Source organism: Brassica rapa, chromosome A02 (genome assembly GCF_000309985.2).
Source record: "Brassica rapa cultivar Chiifu-401-42 chromosome A02, CAAS_Brap_v3.01, whole genome shotgun sequence".
Taxonomy (NCBI): domain Eukaryota; kingdom Viridiplantae; phylum Streptophyta; class Magnoliopsida; order Brassicales; family Brassicaceae; genus Brassica; species Brassica rapa.
The window spans coordinates 13,430,468-13,449,188 of NC_024796.2; the positions used below are offsets into that span (position 1 = coordinate 13,430,468).

An 18,721-nucleotide genomic window follows, 5' to 3' on the forward strand; every position below is an offset into this window, starting at 1 on the left:
GAATGCTCGATCGAGCTCGATGCACTTCTCCGCATCCTTTAATCCTTCGGGCATTGTTGACCCTAGTTTTGTGTTACACACAGCTCGATTACTGTATGCCTATATGAAATTCAAAGCAAAATAAATAATTCAAACAATCAAATATTGAGCCTTTGTACAAAACAGTGACCCACATAAGATGATTAGAATTGGCCTTAGAGCATCTCCAATGGTGGATTCACCATTGGAGTCCTTAGGAGTAGTATATTAATTTTTTTTTTTTTGTAATAGTTAAAGACTCTTTTAGAAAATGATAGTCCAATGGTAATACTCATTTAGGAATCCTTACGAATAACATAATATTAAATTTTAAAACATGTAAAATTGAAAATTTTATTTATTAAATGAAATACAATAAACATAACATAATTTAATATTCATCACCAAATTTAGTCCAAACATTTTCAATTAAATTGATTTTCAATTGATTATGTATATGCCTATCGCGGAGATGATTCCGAATCCCAAGCATGTTCCCGAGATTTGAAGGCATCTCGGTACTATAGGACATATCCACTTGTGAACTTCTTGATGTCTCTCCTTCTTCAAATTCAGTTGTATGGTACTGAGTGTATCAATCCCATTCATCTTCGACAATCATATTGTGTAGTATGATACATGCTCGCATAATCTGCCCTATCTTCGCCTTGTCCCATAAAAGAGCCGGGTTTTTAACAATAGCAGACCGAGCCTGCAATACTCCGAAAGCCCGCTCCACATCTTTTCAAGTTGATTCTTGAACTTTAGTAAATAACTCTGTTTTAGCACCTTGGGGGGAGTGAGATAGATTGGATAAATGTTGACCATTTTTGATATATACCGTCGGTGAGGTAATACGCCAAATCATATTGGTGTCTGTTGACGACGTACCGGACCCTTGGAGCTCGACCTTCCAAAATGTCATCAAAAACGGAGGACCGATCGAGGACATTAAGATCGTTTAACGTACCTGGAGGACCAAAGAAAGCATGCCAAATCCAAAATCTTACGAAGCTACTGCCTCTAAGACAATTGTCGGTTTTCCCGATCCACGTGTGTATTGTCCTTTCCATTCGGTTGGGCAATTTTTCCACTCTCAATGCATACAGTCAATGCTTCCAACCATCCCAGGAAATCCGCGTTTCTCTCCAATATCGAGTAGTCGTTGAAGATCCTCCGGCGTGGGTCTTTGTTCATGCGGAAACGACGCCTGAATAAATGTCTCGGAAATGTCGGTTCTTCGCTAAAGTAGTCATTCCATAAACGGATGTGTCCTTCTTCACGGTTGCGTTCTATGTAAGTACGTTGCCCTTTCTTCTTTCTTCTGCCGGCGACTATGTCGTCGTGTATATTTTGAAATATACCGTCGAAAGCTTCTTCTAATCGTTCTTCGAGTTCATCTGATGATGATGATGACATTTTCGGAAACCAACCTTCAATATAATATGTGAAAATGAAGTTCATTAGAGAAGTAGAATCAAACTCGGATAACGAATAAATAATATTTAAAATAAAAAATATATTTTGATTTATCTAAATAAATATTATTTATTTAAAATGTAATATAAATGTTGCTTTTATTTTATGTATTATATTTTAGCTATTTGTTTTTTTTTTTTACTATAAATCTATAATGATACAACCAATAAATAATGAAAATTTGTAAATTGGAATTTGTAAAATTCTAACTCATTTCTAACTCATTATAAATGTGCTGAAGCTATGTTGGTACACGTCAAAGACAACATATATACTTCATTTCACTTAAGGGACATTTTGAGAAGAAACTAATACAGAGACACAAACCGTTCGAGAAGACAACATATACATTAACAAGAAGAAGAAACTAATACGAACAACATTTAAAGAGCTTCACATTCATTCAAATATGTGACAGAGACAAAAACCTTGAGTTAAAGGCAAGTAGAGATGTAAACAGAAGTACTTAGCAAATAGATTGATATCGTTTACATGGAGTAGTAGAGAGTAAATCTTACAAGGAAGATGAAAGAAAGCTAAGGAGATAGGTTAAAGTCTTATACAATCCGATCTTATATAATTGTGAAAGTGAAAAAAGCTAGAACCCGTGACTAGGGTCACATCTGGTAGAGAACAAAACACCTTCACATCTCCCAAGCACCCGTGATAGATAAAACAACCGCAAGAAAACAAAGGCCTTGTACTGCACCTGCAATAACAGACAAGACAATACGTAAGCACATGTGAACTAACCAACATATTGTAGCACATGTGAAGTAACAGACAAGACAACCGCAAGACAATATTCACAAGTCTAAGCAACATATGAAGTTCAGAACCAATTCACAAGTATAAGAAATACCTTCTAAGTTAAGAACCTAATCACAAGTCTAAGCAACATTTGATATACCTTAACCGCAACATATAACAGATCATAACATCTCTGACATAAGCTTGTTTTTGAGAGATGTTTCCATCTCAACAGATCATAACATCTCTGACATAAGCTTGTTTTTGAGAGATGTTTCCATCTCAGAGAGTGGCTCCTTTTTGGCTAGTAAGCGCTCGAGGACTTTACGGTTTGCAATTTTTTCTTTTATTTCGAACATGGACTGTAACACAGACAAGTCCTCTTCTTTCCCGGTTTTCTTCTTCTTGCTAGCTGCTTTAGCAGCCTTCAGCCCAACTGGTCGAGCCTCTGGTTCTCCCCCATCATCTTCACCATCGACCAAGTACACTTGCTTGCATTTATCCTTCCCCGTGTCCTTAGCCTGATAGGTGGAGCACCATTTCATGTCATGTCTCAGCTCTCTCCAGGCATGTTCGAGACTGAACTTGATTCTGTGGTCATTGTAGTAGATGTCTAGTGCCGCTTTCATCACATCGTCGTCATTTTGACCACTCTTCTGTGCTCTCATTGCCGTGTCATAGCATCCCACGAACTTGGAGACTAGATCGTTGATCCTTCCCCACCTCTGCTTGCACTGTATAAGCTCCCTTGGTGTTGTCCCAACGAGGAGAGGGCTTGAGTTATAGTAGATGTTGCTCGTTGCTGACGATGGCGTCCTTACTGGTGTTTAGCCAAGCACCAATAAGGATTTTGTCCTCTGTTGGTGTCCATTTCCTCCTCTGACCAACGGTAGACTCATCTACTCCTTCGGTAGAGAACAAATCAGGGTCGGGTGAATGAAGATCGAAAGAGTTTTGGTTATTTAGTAGGTTCATAAAACTAGAAGTTTTATCCATGGTGGGAGAAAACTAAAGACGACTCACTCCTAAACAAAGACAGAAGCTTAAGTAAACTATAACTACAGACGACTCAGTAGCATTTAACTAAGAGGATTTAAGAAAGAAGTAGTTTTACAATAAAGACTCTGCTCGCAACAAAGACTTTACAGGGAGAAGTACAAACTATTTAACATTAAACACCTATCAACTCAGAGGAGTTAGGAAGGTAGCAATTAAGTTTCATTTAACACAAATCAAATCTCAACGGTTTAAAAAATTTACAGCTATACTAGAGTATGCGAAAATGATTTTAACAAATTCAAGGAAGTAGTTTGTTCATTACCTTTCAAAGCTCAGACCCTCGCCTTTTCAACCTCCGTAGCTTTTCCTAAACAGATATGAATAAAAAGCAGTCAAATTTTTTATAAAAAATCGAGATTATAATATGAAAAGCAAAAGGAAAACAAAATCACCACCCAACATGAACACCATAAAGATTACGATGAACAAACTCAGCAGGACACAAACAGCCAATAGGAACATCTCTCTAATCCCTGAGATCTTCTTAGATAACTCCGACACCGTCTCCTCTACCTTAACCAGCTTCTGCTCACTCTCGTTATGTTGAGACTTAACCTCCCTAAGTTGTCTCTGAAAGTCAGACATCTCTTCCATTACGGCTACATCCCACCATTTCCAGATGTGGCAGTCTCCATCATCGGAGTTCTCACACGTGAAGTACCTTCGGCCTGGGTCTTTGCTTGTGTACGACGCAGCAACAACAGGGTCAGCACCACAGTAGCAAGTCTTCGGGATTCCATCGTCAGCTTCGGGTTGTGGAGGGTAGTGATACGGCTCGGAGATGTTATGCCTGCTCTGCGCTTCATCCGCGTAGATATCAGCTTCTGCTTGAAGAAGAGAAGTTATATCGAGGGAGGAGTCCTCAGATGAAGAAGGCTGGGTGTAGATGTAGTCTTGTCCCATTTTCCTTAACCTGAAACAGATATAAAAGCATGGTAAGAGAGCAAGACAATCACAGAATCACATGCTCGTAATGGTAAGAGAAGAAGAAAATCACAGAGACGATTGTAATGTAAGAGAACAAGATAATGTAAGAGAACAAAACAATCTCATATAATGTAACAGAGGAAGATATTCACAGAGCCACAATCACATATTCACAGAGCCACAATCACATACAAGAAGATAATCATGCGGTCCTAATCGCAGACGATGTAAGAGAAGAAGATAATCACAGCCTCCTAATCGATTGAAACCCATATCGATTGAAACCATATCGATTGAACCCAATTCGATTTGAAACCCTAATCCCTTTTACCCCAAATCGTTTACCCCCAAATCGTTTAGAAATCCTAATAGATTCACTCTTTCAAAAAAAGAGAAGAAGATATACAGAAATCGATCGACAAGAACCCAAAAATCCTCAATTCCAATGAAAACGAAACCCTAATTAGAAACGAAAAAATCCCCAAATCGTTTCAAATCCCACAACCGATCCCTACACAAGAACATAAAGAAGAAGAAACCTAATAAAAATCACAAATCGTTGTAGAAAGACATTGATTTACCTTGATGGCTCGAGGAGATCGAATCGCATAAACCGTCGCCTTTTTTTTTTCTCTTCTTCGCGAATGATTTCATTTTTGTTTCCTCGTGCCCGTTTACCCTTCGACCGGTCCAATATGAAGCTGCCACGTCCCTACGGATTCGATCCGTTAAGCCCTTCTCTACGGACTGCTCCTTCCCAGTATCACACTCTTTTATTAATTGTTTATTCTAATGCAGGGGTTAAGGATTCATATGAACCCTGCGTTGTGGATGCTCTTAAGCCTTTTTGATTTTTTTCTTTTCGCAGTGTGATATTTCACAGCATCATGATACTTCTGCTCATGGAAGAATTCATTACCTGTATTACAAACACACCAGGGTGTTAGTATAACTCTTTTTACCAAGATATTTTTGCAAAACCAAAATAGCTTTCCCGTGCTCCACCTTACCAATATTGGGATCAAATTATTCTTCCAGCGCCAACTCTTTCTTGACGTTCTCAGCCTCATTCAGCCTCTTCAACGTGCCCCATAAGAGCTTTATGTAAGACTCAATCACAAGTTCACAGTCTCTTGAGACTTTTTTCCATCTTCCCCATAGACTTTTTCCATCATACTGAATCACGCAAATTCACATTTAGAATCAACTTTGTGCCAACCAAGTCACTCTAGACTACATGAAACTATACCTTCACTCATAATATTGAATTCAAACATGATCAAATTTAGACTCAACCACCTACCAAACAAATCACATAAAAACTGTAGACTATAATATACATAAAAAACTATACACATATACATAAAGACCACACATACAAAAAGACCATACCTTTGCCATCTCCAGATTAACAGCAGGACGATTTTTAATAAAAATATATATTCATCAATAATTTCCATGGCTTTGAGTAATTCTTTATAGTGTTTTGAAGTCATTGTATGTCGAATTCTCCATCTTTTTTCCTTCAAAGTTTTTATCTTCCTCTCTTTATTCTCCAAAGTCCGGCTCAGGTTCATGCTTTGGTTCTTGTTTCTTCTCTACCTCATGCTCCTTCCTTGGAGGCACAACCATCTTATCCTCCTGATCCACTGCTGTTTCACCCGCCTAAATCCTGAAATTAACATTCAACAAAATTCCAAGAGGTTGCATCACCATTTGGTCTTTCATATAAAGTTTTGATATTCTTAAGGTGTATATGGATCCACTACAAAATGTTTAGGAAATTAAGTGGCTTCAAAAAAAAACCTGTCGTTGAATAGTATGTCGTTAGTTTTTCCAACACATCCAAATGGATCCATGATGGTGTGTCGACACAAAACCTTGAGGGTCTGCCAAACATGATTGTGTACGCTACTTTGGTTGGATCAATGGCAAGCCCCTTCGTATAAAGTTAAATGTTGACAACATCCTTGAACTGAGTCATTCCTAAGTGAGAATAGCTCTGTGTAACCTGAGAATGGATGCTAGGTTGAATGGTTTTGACAAAAAAAGGTTAAATACGTACAAAGCCTTAATAAAAATAATTAAATACGTAAAAGCCTTAATAAAACATGGTGGTTGCTCACCGTAGTTAAATCGGCGAGCAGAGTAAACAACTTCTGCCACTGATGAATTTGATGCTTGAGAGAGAAAGACCTTTGGGATTTCGTTTCGGTAGGACTGTTCATCCCAAGCAGTGGAGACATTTATAGGTGAAGCAGTCTATTACAGAGGAGGATGCTATGGGCGATTTAGTTGGAGAGAATGGGAGGAGTGGTGCAGAAGGCGTAAATGCATGGATAAATATAACTTGAAGATAATTGAAGCCGTTACAAAGACGTAAGCCATAGGCGGTGATATGTGAAGAGTCAGGAGACTCTCTCTCCACCTCTACCTGCAGAACAATATGAGCTGGGCCTTACCAGAAAAAGTAAAAATAAAGCCCAACGATTTAATCCGAACAAAACATGTAACCCAAACTTTTTCATAGAAACTCGACTGAAATATCCCCATGTGGCAGAAATTGCACCCCTCTTCCTGATGATGTGGTACATTGTGGAGAGACCCAACTCTACTTTATTTAGATAGATAGATAGATAGATAGATAGATAGATAGATAGATAGATAGATAGATAGATAGATAGATAAATAGATAGATAGATAGATAGATAGATAGATAGATAGATAGATAGATAGATAGATAGATAGATAGATAAAAATGGTTAAATACATACAAAGACTTAATAAAACACGGTGGTTGCTCGCCGTAGTTAAATCGGCGAGTAGAGTAAACAAATTCTGCCACTGATGGATTTGATGCTTGAGAGAGAAAGACCTTTGGGATTTCGTTTCGGTAGGACTGTTCATCCCAAGCTGTGGATACATTTATAGGTGAAGCAGTCGGTTACAGAGGAGGATGCTATGGGCGATTTAGTTGGAGAGAATGGGAGGAGTGGTGCAGAAGGCGTAAATGCATGGATTAATATAACCTGAAGATAATTGAGGCCGTTACAAAGATGTACGCCAGAGGCGGTGATATGTGAAGAGTCTGGAGACTCTCTCCACCTCTACCTGCAAAACAATATTAGCTGGGCCTTACCAGAAAAAAATAAAAATAAAGTCCAACGATTTAATCCGAACAAAACATGTAACCCAAACTTTTTCATAGATACTCGACTGAAATTAGAATAAAAATATCATCACGTGGCAGAAATTGCACCCCTCTTCCTGATAATGTGGCACATTATGAAGAGACCCAAGTCTACTTTATTTATATAGATAGATTGATCTTTTTTTTTAGTTTTCCACTAATTTATGACTATAAAAATGAAAAATGGAGTTAGGAAATTTAGAATTTTTTTTTTTGATATCCTATTGTTTATGTAATGCATATTTTGAACTAATGGTATCCCAAAACATTATTCTTTATTATATAGGTGCAGTTTAATTTAATTTTTATATAAATTTCAAATTTTAGAAATGAAACATAAAATGATGTAAAATATTATTGTTACAAAATAATGTTTACAAAATATTTTTCTTACAAAATACAAAAGTTATGTAGAATTGTATTGTTACATAATAATCTATTCTATTAAAACATTAGTGTGGCCTATTGATAAAAGTAGGGTCCAACTATTATTTCTTTTATCTCTGTCATTATTTGGAATATTATTTATTATGCCATCAGACCTATATTTAAATTACCAATTGAAAATCTAAATATTTTGTAACTTCCCCTTTAAGTTCCAACATTCCCGGGCTCCTCTCATACGCAACGGTTATCAGATGTATCTGAACGTGTAAAAATAAATTATTAATATATGCTTCACTAACAAAATTATTAATATATGTTTCGCTGACATATAATAGTAGATGGTTACAAGTTACAACTAAATTCTAATGCTAAGTTTTACGACACTCTTGGTCACGCGTTAGAGAAGGCCACTATCAAGTTTCAGAGACCATGGTATAATGTTTTTGTTTTGAAATTGGGACCATGGTATTTATCATCCACAGAATATTACAGCCAATTCTTCTATCTATGATATTTAGTTCTTTGGTTCATGTTTTGGTTTTATAATTAACCTATCAAATATTTAATATAACCATTATCTGTACTCTTTTTTTTATTTTTACAACAAACGACCAACATTTCAAATTTAGATCAATATATATGATTTAATTGAATTTAAACTATTTGTTTAATATAATATGACCACCATTATAATTATTATCTATTTTTAATAAAAATTATCTAAAGTTAGTTAATATTTATAATATTTTACTTTTATAGTGTACCAGGTAATTATTTATGTTTTCACGATTGTAGTTTTTGCGGTTTATTAAATCAAATATAAAAAATATTTATTAAATATAAAACAAGTTAAACTAATAAATTAATTTTATTTTATTAAAAAATATCAAAACAAATTTCAAGTAAATAGACTAAAAATGGATTGATTCGCTTTAGTATCTATTGATAAATGTTATGTCCAATTATTTACTCCCTTCATTTAATTTTATTTAAACAATAACCAATACATAAGGGTGGTTATCAACAAGTAAAAAAAAAAATAACCCTACTGTTTTTCTGTTAATATACACTAACCACTACGTTAGGATAATCCTACTAGAAGCCCAAAGAATGCCTTCAGTTCATTCTTATTCTTAATTACCATAAGTGTACATAAATTAAATTTCTTTAGCATATAAGAAAAAACTACATAAAATGTTACATATTTACAGAAACATAAAAACCAAAAATTACAAACCAATTGTATACTCACGAGTCAAGATCTAGAAAATACAAATATGATTACAAAGAACCGAGCGTATGCCGGATCAACTTTTAAATTGATATTATTTATAAAATAGATTTTGATTAAGATTTATACACAAATATAATTACAAAGAAAAACACATAAAATTACCAAGAAAAACAAAAATCTGAAAATTAAGTTTCTAAAAAAAACGCAAATATAAAAATTAAATTTCTTAAAAATGTAAAGCAAAAAATATACATGCTCTTTTAAGGGCGGATCAAAATCTAGTATTATATAAATTAGAATAGTATAGAGAGAATAAAACCCGCACAGCAGATCGCGATCTAGTGTATATATATATATATATATATATATATATATATATGGATATCCTTTATGTATTCATCGTGTAATGTGGCGTTTTATGTGGGTACAGAATATGAATTACAAGATATTTTTGTTATAAATATTTTATATTTGTGGTGGAAAGTGTTCAAACACCAACAACCATGATCACACACCCAAAATATGATAGCATAAGAAACAATCAACCCGTAAAATTAGTTTTCACAAGGATTACACCGTTCTCTCTCTCTTTAATTTCAGAACCAGTTGCATATATAAGACAAAACTATATAAAACTGATTTAGTACAATATCCAATTTTTTATCCTTTCACTATATCTTTTTTAACTAAAAAGATCCACACTGGAAATATATGTAAGAGACTTGGTTAGTTATAAAAATTTGGACAATTCTACTTACGGCCACTTGATTTTAAGTTTTTTTTTTTTTTTTTTTTTTTTTTTTTTTTTTTTTTTAACGGCAAACGGCTATTCTATTACTCAAGCTTGAGGTGGTCTAGGTAACCAGACCGGAATAGAACAACCAATAAAAAGTAGCACCCTACGGAAAGTCCTAGCTGTCTTAGCTAAAAAATCAGGAAACTGGTTGCGCGCTCGTGGCACATGAATGATCTTGAAGTCCGGAAAACAAATCTGCAGCGTCTCTATCTTCTCCAATTCTGTCGCGAATCTTGGCCACTCCTGGGGTTTCTCTATCATAGCAATCAGTTCCTTACAGTCTGTTCCAAAGCTCTGACATGACGAGTGTTGAAGCATGTTCTCCATCGCCCAACGTAGTGCTTCTATCTCCGAATGTAATGCAGATTCACATCGAGAAAAATTCCGAGTTCCCATAAGCTGTATATTCTCCCCACAGTCCATCCAGACCCAACCACATCCACTGTATCGATCTGAGTCTGTCCAAGATCCATCTAGCAGGCAGATATTTCCCAAGCTTAAGACTTGGTTTCCTTCATTGTTGTTGGGCTGAGCTACTTGCGGTATTCTCTCATTTGCATTAAACCATGCTTGACATTCGGTTTCTGCGTATCGAACTAGTTCTAGAGGATCTCTATCTATTCCCCTGAAAAGCTTTTCATTGCGAGCCTTCCAAATATACCATACTATCCAGGGATAAGGATCCCTGTCCTGGTCAGGTTCTAGGATATCATTTTTCCTCCAAAATAGATAGTCCATATTTGTGTAGACGCTTGACACTGGAAATATTCCTGGGCTCGTAGGAATCCCTGATAAGGACCATACTTGGAGAGCTGGAGGGCATTCAAATATTGCATGGGTTACAGATTCTTCTACTTCTCCGCACCTCGGACAGTAATTGTCACATCTCATATTCCGGCGTACGAGGTTCCTCGTTACTGCCACTTGGCCCGATATCAGTTGCCATATAAGATGGCACATCTTCCTTGGCGCTTTCAACTTCCAGTATTTCCTTTTCCTCTTCTTGCTTCAAAAGATTTTGGGCAACCCAGTATCCAGATTTAACTGTGTATTGACCAGTCCTTGTGTAGTTCCAACAGAAAGTATCACGACGGTGTGTAGAGCTAATGGCCATACTACAGATGAGCGGTATGTCAACAAGATGGACATAGTCTTCTAGTAACTCAACGTTCCATTCTTTCAGATCCTGATTAATGAGGTCGCTCACCCTCATGTTCGGGTTCATCACAGGTGCTACAGGTCTGGCTGGTCTAGCAGGTGTCGTTGGGATCCACGGATCCTCCCACACCTTGACTTCATAACCTGAATGAATCTTCTGTCTGATCCCCAGAAGCAAAAGCTTTCTTGCAGAAATAATGCTTGTCCACACATAAGATGGGCTACTTGTCGAAGTTGCGCTCAATGGCGAGGACAATCTATAATATCTACCCCTCAAGACACGAGCAACCAGTGAATCAGGGTACTGAACCAATCTCCATAATTGCTTTGCCAATAATGCTAGATTAAACTCATGGATTAGGCGGAAGCCAATCCCGCCCTCTTCTTTTGGTAGACAAACTTTTTCCCATTTCGCCCAGTGTATTCCTCTTTTTGGTGGATTCGAACTCCACCAAAATTGCGCAATGGCACTAGCGAGGTTTTCACAAATCTCCAAAGGAAGCAGAAACGTTGACATAACGTATGTCGGAAGAGCGAGAAGAATGGATTTAATCATGACCTCCTTCCCCCCTTTTGAAAGCCATCTACCGGTCCATCCATTTACTCTATGCATCAGGGAGTCCTTTAAGAATGCAAAGAGTTTACATTTTGAACCACTAATATCCTCTGGGATTCCCAAGTACTTTCCCATCCCACCATCTTTATGAATTCCGAGGGTATCTTTAATCTCTTGTCTAGTAGCAGCATTAATCCTCTTACCGAAGAGTAAGGAAGATTTATCAAAGTTAATACATTGACCAGATGCTTTACCATATGTCCTGACTACTTTCATCACTTCTTCACATTCACGGGGCTCCGCCTTACAGAAGAAAATGCTATCATCAGCAAAGAGAAGGTGGGACACCGAAGGACACGCGCGTGTGACACGCATCCCCGTTATCTTCCCTTGATTCTCTGCGTGATTGAGAAGGCTAGCGAGCGCTTCCGTGCATAGAATAAAAATGAAAGGAGACAAAGGATCTCCTTGGCGTAGGCCTCTACCAGGAACAATGTTTCCTCTTGGTTGCCCATTCATAAGAACCTTATATTTCACCGACGTAATGCATCGCATTATCCAGCTGATCCAAGTTTCTGAAAAGCCCATCTTACGCATGACAGCTTCAATGAATGACCATTCCATTCTGTCATATGCTTTGCTCATGTCCGTCTTGATGGCCATCCTTTTACTACTCCCATTTGGTTTAGTTCTCAGAGCATGGAACATCTCCTGGGCAATCATAACGTTGTCTGAAATCTGTCTTCCAGCAACAAAGGCTGACTGGGTTTCCGAAATCAATCCTGGCAGCACTCTTTTTAGTCTCTGGCATAAGACCTTAGAGATTATTTTATAACAGACATTGCACAAACTAATGGGTCTAAATTAAGCCATATCATTAGGTTTTGTTGTCTTCGGGATGAGACATATATTCGTATCATTTAGACCGTTAACCACTGCCCCTTCAAAAAGGAATTTATTAACCATAAGAGTTAACTCCTCCTTAACAATATCCCAAAATTTCTGATAAAAAAGCGCTGTCATCCCATCTGGTCCAGGGGCCTTCTCTGGGTGCATAGCAAAAAGAGCTAATTTGACTTCCCATTCGGAAACCGGGCTCGTAAGGTTTTCGTTCATTTCCCCAGTGATTGTCGTAGGAACTTGAGCTAAAGCTTCTTCAATGTCCTCTGGGTTAGATGACTCAAAGATCTGTCTAAAATAGCTAGTAGCAATGGCTACTAGTCCTTCTTCATCCTCCACTAAATTTCCATTTGCATCTAGGAGCTGCGTAATCTTATTCCTTGCTCTTCTCTGCTTGGTCAAAGCATGGAAATATTTGGTGTTCCTATCGCCTTCTCTCAGCCAAAACACTCGACTCTTCTGTTTCCAAAACATTTCTTCTGCCTTAAGAGCATCAGACAGTTCCTTCAACGCTGCTGCAATTTCTGCAGTTGTAGCATTGTCATCAGCATACATGCCCTCCACTTTCTCTTTAAGCTCCTCCACTAGTTTTGCCGAATTAACATTATGGTGTCTCCTCCATTCACTTAAAGCTCTCCGGCAACTGGAAATATGCTCCATAATGTTCGCATTGGGAGGCAAATCAGGAGATTTCCATCCCTCAAGAATGACCTGCCGTAGCTCCTCGTTATCTAGCCACCTTTTATCAAACTTGAATTTTTTGGATCTTCTCATTGGCTTTATGAGTATATCCGCTAGAATCGGACGATGATCCGATCCCCATAATCGCATATACTTCATGTTCGAGTGGGGAAACTTCTCATGCCAATCTGGATTTCCTACTGCTCTATCCAGACGACATCGAACAGTTGTTCCTCCTGCTCTCTTTCCTACCCATGATAGCATGTCTCCCGTAAAAGGAAACTCTAACATTCCACAATCATTAAGCATCTGTTTAAAGGGCAGGAACGAGCTATCAAGTCGTTGTCTCCCCCCTTCTTTCTCGTTGTGACCCGTTATTTCATTAAAGTCACCTATCATAAACCATGGGCCAGTTCTTGTTGTTGAAAAACGCGTAAGACGTTCCCAAACTTGGTCACGTCTTTCTATTACAGGATCCCCATAAACAAACGTCATATAGACTTTTATTCCATCAATGACTGCCTCTATGTCAATCATACGGTTATTTGAAAATAAAACATTAACTTGAAAATCATCCATGAAAAATAAAGCTAAACCCCCGCTGAGACCAAGTGGCTCAACAGTAAACAAATGATCAAATCCTAGGTCGGCCTGAATGTTTTGCAACAGCGGCCTCCTATTCTTTGTCTCAGAAAGGAACACAAGTCCTGGGCGATGCTTCTGACACATCTCCGTAAGGCGTCGAACTGTGAGGTCGTTCCCAATCCCTCGACAGTTCCAACTGATTGTCTTCATGGATGGCGTCGCGATGAGTTTTTGGAACTCATCAGACCATTACGTGTTGAGACACTGTCTTTGTCCCTATTGGATCCATGACGCCGTATTGGTTTTTCACCAGCCCCTTTTGCATGTGAACTTGTAGACGCTGAACGCTTCGCTGGAGAACCCCTACGAAGAATCTCAAACTTCCGATGGTTAATACCCAAAGGGGCATTACGCTTCACGCCGTGCTTCTTGGACTTTGTTGCATTCGTATTATCCATTTGTCTCTTATCCACCAAAGACGCATGCTGAGATTGATGACCATCCAAGTCCATAAGGTCAAGCGCCAACAGGTCATCATCATCAACTCCATCTTCAAGCATACCTCCATCTGGTTGATCCAAGTTCTCCATATCACTTAGCGCTCCAATGATGGCATCGTCGCCATTACTCAGTTCCGTACCACCTGGTGAAGAGAAAGAGAGCGCTCTAGCTTCACCCCTGTCTCTAAGAGTAACATTCTCCTCCATGTGATGATCCATCCGTGATGGAGTTACAATAGCACTAGCTATCTTCCTGCTAGTCAGTTTATCGCCACTCCTCAGCGTCTCCGAGATTTGTTCAGTTCGTGATACAGGATCGGGCAAATGTTCATACGGAACAATTTCCCTAGATGTTGCACTGCGAGACGTTGTACCGGTACCAACATCAGTCTGGCCCTTACCAACTACAACATGCTGTGATTGTTTTACTTGCCACGATCTCTCATTTGGGCGGACATAAGGTCCAGCCCGTGCTCCACCATATCTACTCCTCCTTGGATAATTGTCTCTGCTACGGACAATCCTATCAGCATGGCGTCCCCACCGATTCTCCTCCTCATCACGTTCATCATACCTTGAAGGCTTTGAAGAACGTTAAAAGTACGAAAACGTTATTATGGTATCAAGGCGGAGAACACACTAACCCATTAATAAATCCAGAAAGTGGTCCGATCATTCCATCTCATGATATTTATCATGACTCAGCCAATATATAAATAAAACATTCACAGGTTCATCGTTTTATGGTAAATCTATACACATTTCCTTCCATATAAACAATCTGTGGAAGGGAAAGTATCAGACAAGAATCCAACCTATCTTATTAGCAAAAACAAACCATGTCTGAACATTCGGAACTAGATTACGGCGAAACAAAGATTATGTACCGTAGATTGTACTTTTCATTGTTCGAAGAACGTGAAGACAGAAAGCTTTGATGAGAGTGAAAACATCGCAAAGTGTCTCTTACTGATATAGTCTTTCATCCTTCACATGACTTGGTCGGATTTTTCTTTCATTCCTTTTTCCAATCACTACGGTCCAATTAAAAACTACTTTCGCCGAAGTTAAAGAACTAAATCATTTGTTTAGTGGTAAATCCACACTAATTTATTTTATATTAGAGGTTCATTTATATTTGATCAATTTTTTTTGTAAATCCACACTAATTTATTTTATATTAGAGGTTCGTTATTGAACGCTATAAACTACTATAGTTTTTTATATTACTACTATAATTAATCTAAAAACTATACACTACAATTCAATACATGTATTTTCTAGTTCTTACGTTTTAATAATTGTGATATTGTGATATATGCTATATAAGTAAAATAATAAAAGTTAGTAATCTATTAATACGGTAAACTAATCTTCAATGCTTTATGATTATTTCGCATAATTGTTTTTTATAATTCAGTTCTTTCCATGATTCTGCTACTATTTAGTTTAATTACATACTAATCAAGCCAACTATTTAAAATATTTTTTTAATATAAAACGTAAATTATCAATCCTTAATATAATTATATTTAAATTTGTACGAAGTCATTAGACAATTACAATATGCAATTTTTCTTTTTTTATTAATGTTTAGAACAAATTCATGATATATAGTGATGTTAGTTAATCATTTGTTTTATTATTTTAGCTCCATCACTATAAGAATAATGATCATTAACATAATAATGCTGTGGAATTTTACATATTATTCGTTAGAAAATCATATTTACAATTTAATTGAAAATGGTGGATATACAGCCAACACTCACAACACCGACTCGGACCCGGGACGACTCGGTAGAATGACTCAGCCACCTCCTTTGTATTCGCCACCGTGTCTGACTCATCTCAGTAGTCTCCTCACTCAGCACGAAACGAATAAATAAACATCATTGTCAATAACCATTATTTCAAAACTGGCTTCGATACATTTTCGAGTATACGTCACCGACAAGTGATGATCACCGTATTGCTTTCTCGGAGACGCCGTGAAGCAACGGCCGAGATTCAATCCATAGATCACGCTTGCTTCTGATCTCCACGTGACAGTTCTTGAAAACGTCGGGAGAAGTAAACCCTCTTGACCGGGTCGAACCAGAGTGGGATATAAACCGAACCGACTCCTCAAAAACCGATTCTTCACAAGGGAAAACCAACGGACCTTGGCTCACAAAACCGAACTCTTCCTCCGCTTGAACAAGAAGATTCCTTAGGACAGGATGGTTCAGATACGTTGCACGCACGACAAATCTTCTGCGACTGGTCCCCACGTAGACAGCAACGTGTCCTAACGGTACATCAGACGGGACACTTCGGCTGAAAGAAGACATCCGTGCTTGGTCGCGCCACCGTCGAAGCAACTGTCTCAGCCTCACAATGTGACGGATCTTGCTGCATTTTCCGAGACCTCCAGCCATTTTCCGGTTAAGTAGTTTCTATCCGGTTAAGTGTGACAGAGAGAGAGAAAATGTCAGAGGGACTTTGAGAATGTGCAAGGGACGAGGTTTATATAGTAAAAGAAGTATCACAATGCCACTGGTTTGTGAGATATTCACGAAATTGCCTCCTTAGGTCATGACTTTTGCTCTATTTGTTTCCATAATTAAATTAGATTAGTGTGATTGGTAAGATTCGGGTGATTAGTTTTAACTTTTAATTAATCTGTTTACAAGAGAAATTAGGTACGAATCATATCATTCTTAAGAAGGCGATTTAGTATTTTTTCTTCTTCTTCATACATTGGATGATGCATGAAGCCATGGTGCAACATGGTGATGGATTAGGCATGTAATATCAAGTGGTTGATTATGGTTCACATATAATCCATGGGTTTAATAATTATGCTAGTCGTCAAGATATATTAATCAATCCTATGTATTGAATAAAGAAGTGTCACTTTTAAGAAAAAGAGATGATAGGGAAACAAGAGCATGCATGTGCTAGTGTTGGATAAGACGACCAGTCTTCGGAAAGAGTTCAAACATCACCTTGGGAGTTGATTAGGGACAAATTAGAGTCGTTTTCTCTTTATATTCATGTTCTTGTTTGGTTATAATCAACGCGTTCAGACGTTAACAACAAATAACATGATGAGATTATGTGTATTGATCTCATATAAAGGTACGTGGTAGAGGCACATATAGCTGAGTGGTTCATATCTAACAACTAACATGGGTGTCACAAATTCCACTAATTAGTTCTCTCGAAATGTTTATGTGATTTCTTTTAAAATTAAAAGTTCACGAAAAATAATAATACGGAACATGATATTAAAATTATGATCATATACAGATGCAAGAAATCATATTGGTTTGCTTTCTAAAACGTTTTTATTATCGACTTTATATATCAAGTGAATTATTTTATTTGTTAATAATTTTTTTTGATAACCGAGTGTTCTGGCCCCATCGTGGTGGTTCAGACTAGAGACCGAATCCTTTAGCGGCGCGGACGCACATCCGAAGATGGGTCATGGCCAGGTAACTGTCTTCGGTCTCAGGCGCCAGAGCAAGTCCACATATAAATTCTCTGGTGACCAGTGCAAGTCGAACCCGGGGCCGTACTTGCAGCCACAAACCGTTTACCACCGGACTAATTCGTCCTGGTTTTATTTGTTAATAATTACATCAAATACATAATTATTATCCATTAGAGGGGTACTAATTTATATATCCAACACACATGATAAATCAATGATCTCCGATCCTATCATATGTGCCGCATGAAATCACAATGAAGTCATGAACAGATTCGGACAAACAACAACTATTTGGACAAGGTTTATTTTTAGAAACTAAAAGATAAATTTGTTTACAAGAAAATATGTTTCAATTTTAAGTTAAAGGCAATTCTATTAGTTGGCTCTCTTGCACAAGTACGGATATTATCTATTTTAATTTCATAAATTGAAGTAATGAGCTTATTTTATTTTATTTATTATTTTACCAATAAATGGTCATTCTATTATTCAAACTTGAGGTGATATAGATAACAAGATCGGAATAAAACAACCAATGAAACAAACATCTCTAAGAAAAGAGCTTAATTGATTTACTGTTAATCTGTAATTTTTGTGATAAGATTTATATATATATATATATATAATTTTAAAGTGATATAAATGATATTTATTTTTAACTAACATTGTAATGCAATAAGAATTATATATATATATATATATATATATTCTAAATAAAAGTTATTATAAAATAAAATAATGCAAGACAAAATCGTTATTTTCATATGTGATGAATTATATTTGACATATAACTAAAATTCTTCTTTAACTGAATTTATAGTGGAATAAAGGAAGTTTATTTCACGTCCAAGAAGAGCATATGTTTTTTTTTTGTTAAAAGGTTTGAAGAGCATATGTTTCGTTTGAGAATTTGATGTTTAATAATTACTAGATTAAAATCTGCGCCTTGCGCGGGATAAACATTATATATAAATTATTTTTACGTATTATATATTTTTTTATACATTATGAAATAATAAA

At 37.0% G+C, this 18,721-nt stretch overlaps 2 protein-coding genes across 4 annotated transcripts; both read right to left on the reverse strand.

Moving 5' to 3' along the window:
• Nucleotides 1-321: 321 nt before the first annotated feature.
• Nucleotides 322-10,935, reverse strand: LOC103852964. Of its 3 annotated transcripts, none has more exons than XM_033285635.1 (5): nt 4,815-10,935; nt 3,699-4,219; nt 3,569-3,613; nt 2,016-2,206; nt 355-1,451 (listed from the first exon to the last, which is right to left on the reverse strand). In XM_033285635.1, exon 1 carries the CDS (start codon nt 10,798-10,800, stop codon nt 9,883-9,885), a length of 918 nt encoding a protein of 305 aa, XP_033141526.1. In that variant the 5' UTR covers nt 10,801-10,935; the 3' UTR covers nt 355-1,451; nt 2,016-2,206; nt 3,569-3,613; nt 3,699-4,219; nt 4,815-9,882. The 3 variants fall into 3 exon arrangements, with proteins under 3 accessions (XP_009128114.2, XP_033141526.1, XP_033141525.1); XM_033285634.1 differs by having other exon boundaries at nt 357-1,451; nt 1,926-2,206; XM_009129866.3 differs by having other exon boundaries at nt 322-2,206.
• Nucleotides 10,936-15,882: 4,947 nt separating this feature from the next.
• On the reverse strand, nt 15,883-18,598 carry LOC103852965 (auxin-induced protein 6B). The gene has a single exon (XM_033285645.1). It carries the CDS (start codon nt 16,638-16,640, stop codon nt 16,185-16,187), a length of 456 nt encoding a protein of 151 aa, XP_033141536.1. The 5' UTR covers nt 16,641-18,598; the 3' UTR covers nt 15,883-16,184.
• Nucleotides 18,599-18,721: the final 123 nt, after the last annotated feature.